Source organism: Pelobates fuscus, chromosome 4 (assembly GCF_036172605.1).
Source record: "Pelobates fuscus isolate aPelFus1 chromosome 4, aPelFus1.pri, whole genome shotgun sequence".
Classification (NCBI taxonomy): Eukaryota; Metazoa; Chordata; class Amphibia; order Anura; family Pelobatidae; genus Pelobates; species Pelobates fuscus.
The window spans coordinates 101435663-101452413 of NC_086320.1; the positions used below are offsets into that span (position 1 = coordinate 101435663).

Consider the following 16751-nt stretch of genomic DNA (forward strand, 5'->3'; position numbering starts at 1 on the left):
AGGAAGAGGGGGATGTGTCTCGCTGCATCTTCCATAGACCATGAGTTCATCAGTGGCATCAGCACCTGGCTCCGAAACACCAGGAGCTGAAGGGGACCCGCTGGGCAGAGACCAGGTGCTTGGGGAAAGAGAAACACAGAGGGGCTGGGGAGAAAAAAGACATTCTGAAGGGATGGAGAAAGCAGAAAAATAGGTAAATGGGCTGAGAGGAAGCAAGAGATACACAATTCTCTAATTGAGGGTCAGGGAGATGTTACATTGTTAATTTATAAACATGCAAATATCTATTGTGTGGCGGACCGCCTGGTTCCCCTGACTGGGTACCTTCGCCAAACACGCTTCCTAGTTACCACCGAGATACCATAAGCACTTCGCCAAGACACCATAAGCACTTCCAGCCCCTAGCCGCCGCAGCTTGGCTGGGGTCTCGCCTCCTCTACCATATTTTATAACCCCCAAAACATACATAATACAACCATGTACCCCCCAAGTCTTATATCCACGGGTAGCCGTTTCGGCTGTGTTTGTGGGATCTGAGCGCTTTTTGGATATGTTGTGCGCTCAGATCCCACAAACACAGCCGAAACGCCCCCGGGGTAAAGTTTTGACCGACCGCACACGAGGCGCCTGCCCAGAATAGTTCCATAGAATCAGGAGTAGTGGTCGGTCTCCTTCGGGAGTACAAAAAATGAATAAACTACCGAACGTAGTCCATAGTTGTAATGTGGAGCTTGTTCACCTGATTTATGTGAACGATTCCACCGAACTGTGCTCTTCTAAGATGTAAAGAAACGAATGCAGGCGATAATGGAAGTTCAGCGGTGTTCGCGAGTTAAAGTGTCCCGGTTTAGTTCCATGAACTCGACGACCAAACACTGTTGCCTGCGTTTATGCGAACAAGATGGCCACCACCACGTGTTTATGCAAACGAACGGCGGCCACCCAGACGAACACTTAGAATACTGAGATGTGAATCGCTATTTAATGTGTCAATAGGGTTTAACAAACATGCGGGTGGTCTGCAGTTCGTGGGTTTGTTCAGTTCCCGAAACAATAAAGGGAAACAACACAAACAAAGTCTTTTACCAGGTCTTGTACATGACCCATAGTCTCTGGGCAGGAGGCAAGCCAGCAGTCTCCTCCAGGAACTCGTGGCAGAGGCATCTTTGCCACATATTGAGATCTCTACTTTTTGTGAAATGAAAAAAGTGGATACGCTCTTTACACATAAAGCACTTCAGCGAGCTTGAGTGTGCATAGAATTTGAGCAATTGCATTAAAAGCAAAAATGAGCTATTATGGATTAAATATTTTAGAATGTCACAAAAATGGAAACCGATTTGATCACATTTGTATTAATTTATCTATAATCACAAGTGGATAATTTTGTTTGATATTTCTTTCAAGGTTGCTGCTATTGGATAATTTTATAAGCAAACTTTACTATCTCTTTAATTCCCATGTGCTGAACAAGTGCATCTTCAGAGGTCAAGATCCACTGACATCAACCACAAATATATATTACATATGACCTTTATCCGTTATGTTTTGCAATCTCTACCGATTATCTTTTTTTTTCTCTTTCAAATTATTATTCTGGATGCCTTCTTCTGTTGTGTTTCTATTTGTTTTAATAATGCCCTGCTTGGCTAAGCTCTAGATCCCGTCTTGCATTCTTGCTAATGGATGTGCATTGAAGTTAGGCTGTGTTATGTGTGTTTGATGCTTGATGGCAGTGTTGTATCACTGACTGCACATATTAATATATTTAATTCTCAAGTGACATAGGTATTAATATGGCCCTCATACATTCCATTTTCATTTATCAATAAATGCTTTGTATGAAGGAGGAGGTGGACTGAGTTCCTATTGCACCCACTATGTAAAACACTGTATATATTGCATTAAGTTTACAGGCCAGTATATATATATAGAGATATAATATATATGTGCATAAAACTAATAGATTTTTAAAATCTCTCTTTAATGTGGCAGTTCCAAATTTCAATAACCTCATAACACCTTTTTTTCCAGCTCAGTTAACCCCTGCCGTATTTAATGTGCCATGCATTGGTTATGTTGCAGGGAAATCACAGAAACTGTACAGATGAAGTTATCAACACACAGATGTGAAAATGTTTATTTTTGTACATTGCTGTCCATCCTATTGCTCATGCAGACTGTTTTTTCCCATTGTTAAAAGGTTAATCCCAGCACAATGACCACTAAAGTGATTTGAAGTTGTCATGGTGCTAGGAGTTTGTAAATAGTTAAAGCACCGACCTGCGAGAGGTGTAAATCCATCTACAACAATGTCATTTCCAGGCTTGAATGAAAGTTCTAGCCTGGCAAAAGCTCATTCTGTGCATTCCCCCTTCCCCTAATGCCCCAACCACCCACCCATGCAATCCCCCCAGCCATGCAATTCAAGTCATCTCCTCAGCCCATCATTGCTGACCTCCCTTCCCATGCAGTGAGTGAGAGTGGTACCACTGGAGATGGATCAGGCTGAATGTAGAACTTGGCCTCAGTGCTGGAATACGGATACGTTTTCCTTTAAAAAAAAAAAAGGTACCATACCTGCGAAGGTTACTCTAACCACAAACAGGATGTTATTAAAACTTTAAATATGCTTCACATGACATTTGTCACAACGCAACAGTCTGGATTCTGGTGTTTTTGTTTTTTTAATGTATTATTGAGTGGGTGAAGATATCTGTGTAATTTACAATTTATTTTGATCTTGAGTGAGTCATATGTGAACACCAGAGGTGACATTGATATGTTCTTTTGCTTTTTGCTACCTTGGATGAAGAAATAACCCACCGAACCACACAGTATACAGTGTGCCCTCTCCCAACCCTCCCAACAGATAAATGGTTAGGATTTAAACACAGATTGCCCTGTTCTGCCTTAAGATGCTCAAAGCTTTGAATGACGTCAGGCTGCCTTCACTCATCATGCTTTTTTCTTCGTGTCTTAGGATGGAGTGGGCATTGAAGAGAAGCTGTCCTTGAGAAGAGTAGCAGTGGTGGAAGATTTCTTTGACATCATTTATTCCATGCACGTGGAAACAGGGCCTAATGGAGAACAAATCCGGAAACATGCAGGACAAAAAAGGACTTACAAAGCTGTATGTACAAAGTCTGACGTTTATACTTCTTAGCACATGTTTAGTTGCGTGTTTGCAGAAAGTTTTGTTTCGAGAAATGGTGGGAGGAGTTCATATGACTATCCTGCTGATGGTCTGGGTTGAGCTATCCTTTATGTTGGTTCCACACTAGACCTGCCAATATGTTATTCTTGTCATTAGAGATAAATAAGGTAGGAAATAAACCAGTAGTCATATACTGTGTAGACGAGGAGGGCTGGCAGCCTTAGACCTGGGGGGCAAATCCAAGTTAAGTAGCCCATTGCACCAAGAAAAGAGTAAAACACCTTCCCCATGTTATTGAAAGGGTGTGCAGTCACCTAAACAGACACACTCACTGACAGGTGCACACACACACTTGCTGAGTTGGCACACACTAACAAACACACACTCACTGACAGACACACTCACATACTCACTCACTGACACACACACACACACAGACATACTTGCACACACATAGACAGACATACTAGCACACATATAGACATACTGGCACACACACACACACACACACACAGACATACTGGTACACACACACACACACACACACACACACACACACACACACAGACATACTGGCACACACACAGACATACTGGCACACACACAAAGACATACTGACACACACAGACATACTGGCACACACACACAGACATACTGATGCACACAGGCAGACATACTGACACACATAGACATACTTATTAACACACATACTCCCAAACTTTACACTTTTAAAGCCAATATACAGGGGCTGAGTAAGGGGACAGTGTTGTAGTAGTGGGCTAGGGGCTGTAGTGGTGGGACAGGGGCTGTAATGGAGGGTATGTGCTGTAATTGGGGGGATAGGGGCATAAGTAGGTTGATGGCTAAAATTTGGGAAAGGGGCTGTGGTGTGGGTGATATGGGTTGCAATTCGGGGAGAGGAGCTGTAGTGAGGATGTTATGAGTGCAGTGGTGGGGGAGTATGCGGCTGAGAAAGTGGGACAGGAGCTGGAGGGGGGGCAGGGGCTGAGGAAGGGGGACAGGGGCTGAGGAAGGGGGATTAAAAAAATGAAAGTGTAGTCCCCCCTCCTCGAGTCTTACCTTAGGCCAGAGGAATGGGGATAGGGGCTGAGGAAAGGGGAAGAGGGACAGGGGCTGAGGAAGGGGGACAGGTGCTGAGGAAGGGGGACAGGGACTGAGCAAGGGGACAGGGGCTGAGCAAGGGGACAGGGGCTGAGCAAGGGGACAGGGGCTGAGCAAGGGGGACATAGCTGAGAAAGGGAGACAGTAGCTGAGAAAGGGGGACAACAGGGGCTGAGAAAGGGGGACGACAGGGGCTGAGAAAGTGGGACGACAAGAACTGAGAAAGGGGGACAGGGGCAGAGGAAGGTGGACAGGGCTGAGGAAGGTGGACAGGAGCTGAGGAAGGTGGACAGGGCTGAGGAAGGTGGACAGGGCTGAGGAAGGGGGACAGCGGCTGAGGAAGGGGGACAGGGGCTGAGGAAGGGGGACAGGGGCTGAGGAAGGGGGATAGGGGCTGAGGAAGGGGGGCAGGGGCTGTGCAAAGGGACAAGGGCTTAGTAGGGGGACAAGGGCTGAGCAAGGGGATGGGGCTATGGAAGGGGAACAGGGGATGAGGGAGGGGACAGAGGCTGAGTAAGGGGATAGGGGCTGAGGAGGGGGGAACAGGGCTAATGAAGGGGGACAGGGGCTGAGGAGGGGGATAACAAAAAAAAACTAAAGTGTATTCCCCCCTCCCTGAGTCTACCTTAGGCCTGGGAGGGGTGGGCAGCAGCCAGCAGGAGCAGTCAGTGAAGCCGGACTCTCCTGATGATGTGAGGAGGAGGGGGCTCTACTTCCTCTGCTCTTCTCCCAGACTCCCCAGCGGTCCTGTGAGAAGAGCAGTGGAAGTCACTCCCCCTCCTCCTGACATCATCAGGAGAGGCCGGCTGACTCCACAGGCTGCAGGCTGCAGGGAGAGAGGTAAGTTAAAAGAGTCCCAAGCTAGAGGCAGGGGATTTGGATCTTTCCGTTTTTTGCTGGATGCGGACGTCCCTGGATTTAGGGCGGCCTGGGGGGCAGTTGTCTCCCTGCCCCCCGTCCCAGCCTGCCCCTGTGTGTAGATACATCATCATAATTTGTCTATATAGAGAAGCAAATGTCTGGTGCAAAGTAAAGACAGAATTGGTCGGGGCATGGATTATCAGGAAAAGTGCAAAACAAAGGGGCATTCAGTGGTAGGTATATTTTTAATTTTTTTTTATATTTATGTTTTAAATGGACAATTTATATAATGACACTTGTTTTGCAGTGGCCATAAAGAGACACTTTATTTTTATGGATTTTAGTAAGAAGTATGGTTTGGGGACAGAACCCTTCTAGGAATTTTTACGCAACTATGTTGTGTACAGGTGTTCTAAGGACAAATCAATTCACGGTTTGAACAAAGTAGTTTAAATACTGATTTTCACAATTCTGAACTTTATTTTGCTGAGATAGATTAATGCAAGTATTCTTGATGTGGACCTCAATGATATTCTTACAACGAATAAAACATTCTGTGCTTCTACAAATTACAGAATTTGAGTAAAATATTGACAAAAGAGTTTAAAGTACAAAGGGGGATTGTCCATCCTAAAAGGTGCACTTGGTAGGTAAGCCTACAATAAGGTACTATCTCCAATTTATGTAAATAGATTGCTTGTCAAGAATATGTCCTTATTCCAGGTAGAAACCTCAGAGGAAATAATTAACACATGTTCAGCCATCTGCCAACAACACCAAGCAGGAAAGGGAAATTGTACCCAGACCATGGGATTTTTGAGATAAGAGTTTGCTAGTCGTTACCTTGTTATGTAAACAGGTGGGGAGGGAAATACCAGCTTTGATATAGTAATGTTTGGCAGAAGAAAACCAGCAGACAGGTCAACGTCTGAGTACCCTAACAAAGAAAATCCATACTGATCAGAGTTAATATTTACTAATATTGACCTGATCAGACAAATTGGGTTCATAGTTAGAATAAACATTGTTATATGGGCAAGCTCTGTTTGGATGTCCCTAGCCTGCCTCTATGATGATGTAGGCTAGGGACACCCCGAGAAGCCCCATGATGCACTGCCTTTAGAAAGGCAGCACCATTTTGGGAGCCACATGGCTGTTAGGGGGCTGAGCTAATATATATATATATATTTATTTATTTATTTTTTCTTAATTCTTCACTGAGTGCCTCGACCCCTTGAGACACTCAGCACAGGCAGAGCATCCGAAGTCTGCCCGATGGCTTCAGAAACTCTGCTTAACTACCGGGCACCACGTGGAGCAACCCAGAAGTGAACGCTCCATGGGGAGCAATCACCTGGAGCCCGGCAGTAAGGAGAGGTATTGTACAATGCCTCGACATCGAGGCATCGCTGCAATATCATCAGAGCGGCTGGCCAGCTCTCAAATTAGCCGCGGACGTACCGTTTTTTGTCGGACGTACCTGATACCCCACGGTCGGGAACAGGGGCGGACTGACCGGTCGGGCACTTCGGACATGGTCCGAGGGCCCGGCCGGGAGGGGGGCCCGCCATCAGGGGGCCCGCCGCCCATTTAAATGCTGCAGCCGCCTGAGCGCTCTCTTAAGAGCCTCAGGCGGCTGCAGCTTCTCACCTCCCCGCCCCTCCCCTGTAGCGTGGCCGAGCTGCTGTGCGGTCCGCGGTGCCCGGCCGGAGTGATAGAAAGGTGCTCAGTGTGCACCTTCCTGTCAGTCCGGCCGGGTACAGGAAACAGAAACTCCTGTTCCGCGCGGAACAGGAGTTTCTGTTTCCTGTACCCGGCCGGACTGACAGGAAGGTGCACACTCAGTGTGCACCTTCCTATCACTCCGGCCGGGCACCGCGGACTGCACAGCAGCTCCGCCACGCTACAGGGGAGGGGAGGGGAGAAGAAAGAGGGAGGGAGGAGGGGGGTGAGAAGAAAGAGGGAGGGGGGGTGAGAAGAAAGAGCGAGGGGGGGTGAGAAGAAAGAAGGAGGGGTGGTGAGAAGAAAGAAGGGGGGGTGAGAAGAAAGAAGGGGGGGGGTGAGAAGAAAGAAGGAGGGGGGGTGAGAAGAAAGAAGGAGGGGGGTGAGAAGAAAGAAGGAGGGGGGGTGAGAAGAAAGAAGGAGGGGGGTGAGAAGAAAGAGGGAGGGGGGTGAGAAGAAAGAGGGAGGGGGGTGAGAAGAAAGAGGGAGGGGGGTGAGAAGAAAGAGGGAGGGGGGTGAGAAGAAAGAGGGGGGGCGTGAGAAGAAAGAGGGGGGGTGAGAAGAAAGAGGGAGGGGGGTGAGAAGAAAGAGGGAGGGGGGGTGAGAAGAAAGAGGGAGGGGGGGTGAGAAGAAAGAGGGAGGGGGGTGAGAAGAAAGAGGGAGGGGGTGAGAAGAAAGAGGGAGGGGGTGAGAAGAAAGAGAGAGGGAGGGGGGTGAGAAGAAAGAGTGAGGGAGGGGGGTGAGAAGAAAGAGAGAGGGAGGGGGGTGAGAAGAAAGAGAGAGGGAGGGGGGTGAGAAGAAAGAGAGAGGGAGGGGGTGAGAAGAAAGAGAGAGGGAGGGGGTGAGAAGAAAGAGAGAGGGAGGGGGTGAGAAGAAAGAGAGAGGGAGGGGTGAGAAGAAAGAGGGAGGGAGGAGGGGGGTGAGAAGAAAGAGGGAGGAGGGGGTGAGAAGAAAGAGGGAGGGAGGAGGGGGTGAGAAGAAAGAGGGAGGGAGGAGGGGGTGAGAAGAAGAAAGAGGGAGGGAGGAGGGGGGTGAGAAGAAGAAAGAGGGAGGGAGGAGGGGGGTGAGAAGAAGAAAGAGGGAGGGAGGAGGGGGGTGAGAAGAAGAAAGAGGGAGGGAGGAGGGGGGTGAGAAGAAGAAAGAGGGAGGGAGGAGGGGGTTGAGAAGAAGAAAGAGGGAGGGAGGAGGGGGGTGAGAAGAAGAAAGAGGGAGGGAGGAGGGGCGTGAGAAGAAGAAAGAGGGAGGGAGGAGGGGCGTGAGAAGAAGAGGGAGGGAGGGAGGGAGGAGGGGCGTGAGAAGAAGAGGGAGGGAGGAGGGGCGTGAGAAGAAGAGGGAGGGAGGAGGGGCGTGAGAAGAAGAGGGAGGGAGGAGGGGCGTGAGAAGAAGAAAGAGGGAGGGAGGAGGGGCGTGAGAAGAAGAAAGGGGGAGGGAGGAGGGGCGTGAGAAGAAGAAAGAGGGAGGGAGGAGGGGCGTGAGAAGAAGAAAGAGGGAGGGAGGAGGGGCGTGAGAAGAAGAAAGAGGGAGGGAGGAGGGGCGTGAGAAGAAAGAGGGAGGGGGGGTGAGAAGAGAGAGGGAGGGGAGGTAAGAAGAGAGAGGGAGGGGGGGTGAGAAGAGAGAGGGAGGGGAGGTAAGAAGAGAGATGGAGGGGGGTAAGAAGAGAGAGGGAGGGGAGGTAAGAAGAGAGAGGAAGGGGGGGTAAGAAGAGAGAGGAAGGGGGGGTAAGAAGAGAGGGAGGGGGAGTAAGGAGAGAGAGGGGGGTAAGAAGAGAGAGGAAGGGGGGTAAGAAGAGAGGGAGGGGGAGTAAGGAGAGGGGGTAAGAAGAGGCGGGTGCGGGGGGTAAGAAGAGAGGGAGGGGGGAGTAAAAAGAGGAAGGGGAAGTAAGAAGAGGGGGAGGGAAGAGTAAGAAGAGGGGGGAGTAAGAAGAGGGGGGTAAGAAGAGGGGGGAGGGGGATAAGAAGAGGAAGGGGGAGTAAAAAGAGGAAGGGGGAGTAAAAAGAGGAAGGGGGAGTAAGAAGAGGGGGAGGGGGTAAGAAGAGGGTGAGGGGAGTAAGAAGAGGGGGTAGGGGGGAGTAAGAAGAGAGGGTAGGGGGGGTAAGAAGAGGGGGGAGTAAGAAGAGGGAGGAGTAAGAAGAGGTGGGAGTAAGAAGAAGGAGAGGGGGGGAGTAAGAAGAGGGGGAGAGTAAGAAGGGGGGTAAGAAGAGAGTGAGGGGGGAGTAAGAAGAGGAGGGGAGTAAGAAGGGGGTAAGAAGAGGGGGAGGAGGGAGTAAGAGGAGGGCAATTGACCCCTCCCCTGTCCGCAGGCACCGTGCGGGCAGCCTGCAGGGGAGGGAGGAAGAGAGGACCCGGGAGCTCAGTCTTCAGCTCCTCTGGGTCCTTCTTGCGCGAGCACAGATCGTTGCCGCGGTTACCACGGCAACGTTACGGCTCTTGCGAGAGTAAACTCTAGCTCTGGAGCTACGGGCTAGAGTTCACTCTCAACACTGTGACCACCAGGGATTCCTGGTGGTCGCAGTGGTGAGAGTGAACTCTAGCCCCATAAACACACTGCCCCCACACACCATACACATTCACACACTGCCCCCCATTCCCCCACACACACCATACACATTTACACACATTGCCTCACACACACACACACACATACACTGCCCACCCATACACACACAGCCCCCCATACTAACATTGCCACACACATACACAGCCCCCTCATACACACATTGCCCCACACGCCCTACACATTCACACACTACACCCCCTCACACACACTGAACCTTTCACACACACCGCACCCCTTACACATTGCACCACTGCTCCTATGCCCTACTACAGCCTCATATCCCAGCAGACCCCAGGTAAGTTGTCAAACTGTTCTTAAACGGTTTGACTACTTACTCTGAAAGGGGGGCCCGGCCCTCCTGGCACCATAACGACTACACAGAGCAGTAGTGGTTATTGTGCATGGATTATTTCTTTAAATAATCTACAAGTGCCCCAGTAGCCAGCAAGCCAGCCAGCCCATAGGCCGCCAGCCAGCCCACAGGCCACCAGTTAGGCTTACAGCCAGCAAGCCCACAGCCTGCCAGCCAGCAAGCCACAGCCTGCCAGCCAGCAAGCCACAGCCTGCCAGCCGCAGCCAGCAAGCCAACAGCCTGCCAGCCGCAGCCAGCAAGCCCACAGCCTGTCGGCAGTAGCCAACAGCCTGCCAGCCGCAGCCAGCAAGCCCACAGCCTGCCGGCAGTAGCCAGCAAGCCCACAGCCTGCCAGCAAGCCCACAGCCTGCCAGCCGCAGCCAGTAAGCCCACAGCCTTCCAGCAAGCCCACAGACTGCCAGCCAGCAACAGTAATTAAGGTAAGAGGAGCCAACTTGGCCTAGGTATCAGCGAGCTATGTTGTGTTGCTATATTGTGAATAGGAACCAGAGTGTTGGAGAGACCCCCTCCAGGCCCCATTAGACTCCATTGTAGTCTCTAATGGGACCTGGAGGAAATTCTTTCTAACACACTCTCTAAAGGACACTGAGATAGCCTCTGCTAGAAAGACCCCCTTCCATGGCCCATTAGCCCTCAATTGTAGTCTCTACTGGGGCCTCGAAGGGATTATTGCACTTTTGTTCCTTGTGTCTAAAGATTGTGTAGGGTGTGGCTGGAGGCGGTGCATGGAGGCGGGACATGGGTGGCGCTTGCTGCGGAGTATGGGTGGGGCCTGTAAGGGGGCCCTTGATTTATTTTGCCCGGGGGCCCTGAGGGTTCTCAGTCCGCCCCTGGTCGGGAAGGGGTTAAGAAGGAAAAGAAAGTTAGAGGTTGAAGGACAGAACTGAGATAAACAGTCACTTTGAATAGATTGGGCAGACTAGATGGGCCGAATGGTTCTTAACTGCCGTCACATTCTATGTTTCTAGATAATTATTCTGTTGGTTCTGTATATAAATTTTCTCCAATTGAGCTAGATATTTAGATGATATTCCCTATTTTTGTTAAGCAGAAACAATGTAACATAAGTTGCTCTGTGCCTGGGTTTTGGCATTGGGATAAATTCATAGAGAATTTCAATACAATACTCTAGACTTCCATCCAGCTCTCATTTTTTATCAAGCATCTATAATACAATTCTTGAAGAAACATGTATTCCTGACCCTATCATGTTAAAACCACCATCTTGCCCCCCTTACTTCTCCCCCGCCTCCCTAAATATAGTGAAATATTACTTGTATTCAAGTCCGCAACTACAGCTGCTACTTCTGCCCCTCATCTGCCTGCTTGGCTGACATCATCAGAAGTGGTGGTCTGAGCCAAGCACAATGCTTCCCCACAGGATTGGCTGAGACTGTCAAGGAGGCAGATCAGGGGCAGAGCCAGCACAAGTCAAACACAGCCCAGGCCAATAAGCAGCTCCTCATAGAGATACATTGAATCAGTGCATCTTAGGAAACTTCAGTGGCTTCATGCAGAGGGAGGAGACATTGAATTTCAGTGCTGCTCACTGTGCTGCACTGGCCCAGGAAGCACCTCTAGCAGCCATCTGAGAAGTGGCCAGTGGAGAATGATTCTACTCACCAGAAAAAAAGACAATAAGCTGTAGTTGTTTTGATGACTATAGAGTCCCTTTAAAAATATATGCCCCTTTAACGTCCTAGTGACTCCAATTGCAGTTTGTGTTATCGGAACAAAAGGCATACAAAGGGTGTTGCTACATAATCAATGTAATCCTCACAAAGTCCTGGGAAAAGGAATTAAAATTTACATTAACATCTGACGAATGGGAAATGATATTTAAAAACACCTTTAAGTCCACTACTAACACTATTGCCCAAGAGAGCAATTATAAGCGCATTTCGAGATGGCATTTTACGCCAACCAGGTTACGAAACTTCTTCCCGAACACAACCAACCTATGTTGGAGATGCAAAACGGATATAGGGTCTCCGGGCCACATCTGGTGGTTCTGCCCCATAATTCAAACATACTGGAGCAAACTAACCACCATAATGACGCTTATAACGAAATATGCAGTTCCGCAAACCCCCGAGGTCCTCCTTTTCATGCTATATCCCACCCCCCTACCAAAATCCACACGCCTTCTGCTCCACCACCTGCTTACGGCAGCTAATGCCCTAATTCCTCTCAAATGGAAGCAAAACACACCTCCATCCATTAGGGAATGGATCAACAAGGTAGACTCCATCAGACAGATGGTGGAACTCTCTCATTCTATAGCGGGCACATATGATGTATTCACGTACACCTGGGCACCATGGGATAAATATATCAAAGACTCGGCACTATCCCCTCTCCACGATACTTAGTCCACAGTAATAACTACGGGCGAGATCGCCGAAGCTCCTTCCGGGCAGTTGTCACCTCTTAGAACAACGATATACTTACCGTTATCAATATTGTAACAGTGGTGTTTAAAAGGTTTATCATTCTTTAAATATGCAGTTGTACATAAATGTCATTTCACCCCAGAACACTGTAATATGGTACTTGTTCTGCAATGTATTGACTCATTTATTCATTTATTGTAAAGTGCAAAATTGAATAATAAAAATTTTTTTTTGAAAAAAAAAAAAAAAAAAAAAAATAATCAATGTAATCCAATTGGATAGGGTGTGTTGTCTTTTTTCCACCTCCCCTTAGTCCTTTTAATATGTAGGTTTTGTTTTAGTTCATTTATGTTAAGAAAGTGTCTTTACCAGATTTAAACCTGTCCAGTTAGATTTTGTTGTTTTACCTTGCTCCCCTTCTTACAGCTGTATAGATTTTGAGCATGTATAAGATTTTTGCTGTCTATACACGTGTACGGTCTGTACTTTTGTAACATGTTTATTTTATTATTAATCCCGTAACTAAATGCGAAATTGCTTCATTGAAAACTCCTTTCCTTAGTGGATGTACTTAGAGTGCAGTTAGCTTATTTTTATACTAGTTATACTGACAATTTTGATTACTATGGAACTACAGAACCGGCACAGAAGAATTCAATTTAAAATGGTGAAAGTTAGTGAATTATTTAATCTTCATGTTTTGTGGTAATTTTAATTGGGGCATGCGTCACAAGCCATTTTCCTACTTATGAGCAAAGGAGCCCTACCAAGAAGCCCAGGGTTGAGGTTTGAAGAATGCTGACCCGAATGGGTCCCTTGTCTTCACTGGAGCCTTACATACTCTAATAGTTCAGGCATTTAGGAGACATTGGGCACAAGATTCTGTTGCTGGAAATTCTCCAATGATAGAGATCAAAAACAGGTTAATAAAAAGTAGTAAAATAGTATTTACAAAATAGTGCCAAATTTAATTGATAGCAGAATTCTTGATAGGCGAGGTAAAGTATAGCAGGTATTATGTATTGGTAAATACCTGCTGTACTTCCTCTCCTATCAAGAATAGCTGCTGTACTTTTCCTGCTCTTCCAAGAATTCCACTATCAATCGAATTTGGGACTATTTTTTAAATACTATTTTACTACTTTTTATTATTAGTCTTGTTTAACATCTCTACACCAACATTTGGTTTAACTTGTTTTTTTATCTCTACTTTAACTATAATTATTGGGGTATCCACGTTTCAGTGTTTGCTGCCTATTGGAACTAGCCCTGTATCCAAATTCTTCCCTTATTCTCCAGTGGCATTTTGGCAGAGCTGTGAAAGATGATTCTACAAGTTTGGATGGCACTGATTAAGTGTAACTGAAAGAAATCATCAGTAATTTAAGAGCAAACTGCAAGCTAAATCCCATTGTACTTGTAAAATACTGCAAGAACATGGTCTATGTGTTTGCGGCTAGCAAAGACGTCCAAGAACATTAGGTTTAATAAAGGAAGTTCAATAGTTAAAAAGCTGCTGGAGTGCTGTTTTCCTTCAGCAAAGTCTGCAATTGGAGCCTGGGCTAGTAAATCTCAACCAGCTAATAACGTACTTGCTGCTGTCCAAGGTCCTGACACACAAAGCATCTCACTTCAAATAAAGCTAAAGGTACTTTTTTCAGCATAGCAGAAAAACATGTTACATTGCTGCCTCATACTCTCTTTAGTAAAATATGGACACACACAGGAAGTGATATTTGCTAAAATTATTGTCATGGAGACAATGATTTTTTTTTTCTCCCTGTAACAGAGAGCAAGGCCAATAATATGTAGTGTGTGTGTGTGTGTGTGTGTGTATACACATCTATGTGTGTGTGTGTGTCATATGTTTTAATGTAACTAATATAGTTTAAAGGTTGAAGGCTAAAACATAATTTGAACCATAGATTATATTTTATTTTTATACAAGAACAACATTTTGGTAATGGTTATCAATATCCTTTGACTCTCCTTGAACGCTTACATTAAAGGGACACTATAGTCACTAAAACAACGTTAGCCTAATGACGCACTTTTAGTGTGTAGATCATGCCTCTGCAGTCTCACTGCTCAATTCTCTGCCATTTAAGAGGTAAATCACTTTTCTTTCTGTTCATGCATCTCCCATGACTGACACAGCCTGCATGAAAAAATACATGGCTTTATTTTCAATCCAATACTAACTTACTTTAGAAGTTTTTGCTCCCTGCTCTATAAATTGATATTTAATCACACACAGTAGGCCTGGCAAGGTCTAGCAAGCTATTAACAGAGTAGGAGATGAGAAATTCAAATTAAACAGACTATGCAATAAAGGTAAATATTGCACTTTACAGGAAGTGTTTAGGAAGGGTGTGTAAATCACATGCAGTGAAGTGTGATAAGGCTGCATAAACAAAGTGATTTAACTAAAAATGGCAGATAATTAAGCAGTGAGACTGCAGGGGCAGGATCTATACACCAAAACTGCTTCATTGAGTTAGTTGTTTTAGTGATTGCAGTGTCCCTTTAAATCCCATACGTGAATTGCCTTACTGTAAACTTGGAGGTGTTTTGAGAATTAAATGGAAATACACATTATGCTTTTTCAGGTCTGACTTTATCCTTCTTAACCTTTACCCTTTTTCAGAACCAAAAATGTAGTCAGTAATAAAAATTTGTGTGTATAAATTCTAAAACAAACATCTATTATTATTTTTTTTTTCTACTTGCACACTAGAAAGTCATTATTGGCGTCTTTGGTATCTCTTCTGTGATTTCAGAGTCTTAAATATTCAACATATTCATTTCCTAGATGTAGGATGAATAGTATTACCATAATTTTTCATTTGTTGTCATATATAAAATTGCTAATGCTAGGTATCAGGGACATCGCACTTAATATCAGCTTAAAATTAAACAAATTGACTATCAACATTCATTTGCATTTACAAAGATACATTACTTTTATCACAGCTTGAAGCCTATTCCACAAAGTAAAATGCGATACTAACAGGTAACAAAAATGCAGAGAAACCTGCTGCACAATATAAAATATATATTTCCTTTTGACTTATACAGTGATTGTTCAGTGTGTTCTAAAATAAACAATATAATGTTTTCACAGGTCTTTATTTACAGAAAGTAAAACCAATATAGAAACTATTATTTTGGGTTATTTAAAAAAAACAAAATAGATTTAAATGCAAAAAATAAAATAAAATAATAATAATAAAAATGATCTGGCAGAAAAACAAGGCTGGAATTAAAGTGAAATGATCATATGGTAGACACTGATTTTGATGCAAAACAAGTGTGATTATAAACCTATTCAATTACTCGATAGTTTTGATTTGGAGTTTGTTATAGTCTCTTATACCACATTAATAAGGGTAGGGGTTTAGCTGGAGAAAACTGCAGAACTCATCTTGTGAGATGCTTTTTTCTTACACATAGTCACCATTAGTCTATACTAAGAGAGGCAAGTGAGATGTGGTCCGCTATTGGCCCCTACCCCAGTGTTGGAATTAAAAGGACATCCCAGAGTGGGGTCTGGCCACTATTATTGATGCATTGTATAGGTATTATCAAGGTTCTGTAACAGAACTAATAAGTGCCTCAGTCTGCAGGAGTGATGAGCGTGTCCCAGCAGGGCTTTCACTCCATTTCAGTTGAGCTTACAGCTTGCTACAGTGGATAATTGACATCTGAACTACACCTCCCTCAAACCCCACTCTGTGCAGCATTGAAGAATACATGCAAATTGCTGCATTTCTAAGACTCCATGCAGGGAGACATGGTCGTCCTGGACCATAAGTAATCAAAGGAGTGTAAATGTCATTGTACCTGGAGTGTACCTATAAGGCTAGAGATGAGGTATGGGGCTAGAGTTGATTATTAAAGTTTGGGATTAGTGTTGAGTGTTCTGGATTTTTTTTGTATGTTATTTTACCTTTTTTTTTTTCTTTTTCTTTTTTTTCTTTTTTAGCATTCTACTCATATTTGTTTGAGGCTCTATACATACAGGGCCTGCATTGAAAGATGTTGATAATAAATATTAAGGTGCTGTTCTGTATGGAAGAATTTTCTTTCCTGGGGCAACAATCCAATCAGTAGGAAGCCTAATGCACCATGAAATCTTATCTTCCAAATATCAGAGAGATAGACACACCATAAAGATCAAGTGGGATAGACAGAAGAAGAAATCCTACGACTTGTACAGTGAGCAGGAGAACAGGTGCAGATAAACTCATTGAACAGCAGGGGAGATAGTGGAAGATAGCCAGAGGGTGCAACTAGAACAGCCAAGAGAGGGAGGGATCATGAGAGAGTGCTTCTGGGACAACAAAGAGATTGAAAACAAAGGAAGCCAAAAACAGTTAAGGGTCAAATATAAAGATGAGACAACTGTACTTATAAAATGGTAAATTGACAGCTGACTTACAAAATATACAGGTGATACTCAAAAAATGTGAATATCGTGCAAAAGTTCATTTATTTCAGTAATGCAACGTAAAAGGGGAAACTAATATATGAGATAGACGCATTACATGCAAAGCAAGATAGTTC

At 45.5% G+C, this 16751-nt stretch overlaps 1 protein-coding gene across 2 annotated transcripts in view; it reads left to right on the forward strand.

Moving 5' to 3' along the window:
• The window catches only part of NOL4 (nucleolar protein 4), a 305245-nt gene that overhangs the window by 120176 nt on the left and 168318 nt on the right, over positions 1–16751 (forward strand). For both annotated transcript variants that reach the window (XM_063451430.1, XM_063451431.1), the window contains exon 2: positions 2984–3133. In XM_063451430.1, coding sequence (XP_063307500.1) covers positions 2984–3133 — 150 coding nt within the window. The remainder of the gene's footprint in view (positions 1–2983; positions 3134–16751) is intronic.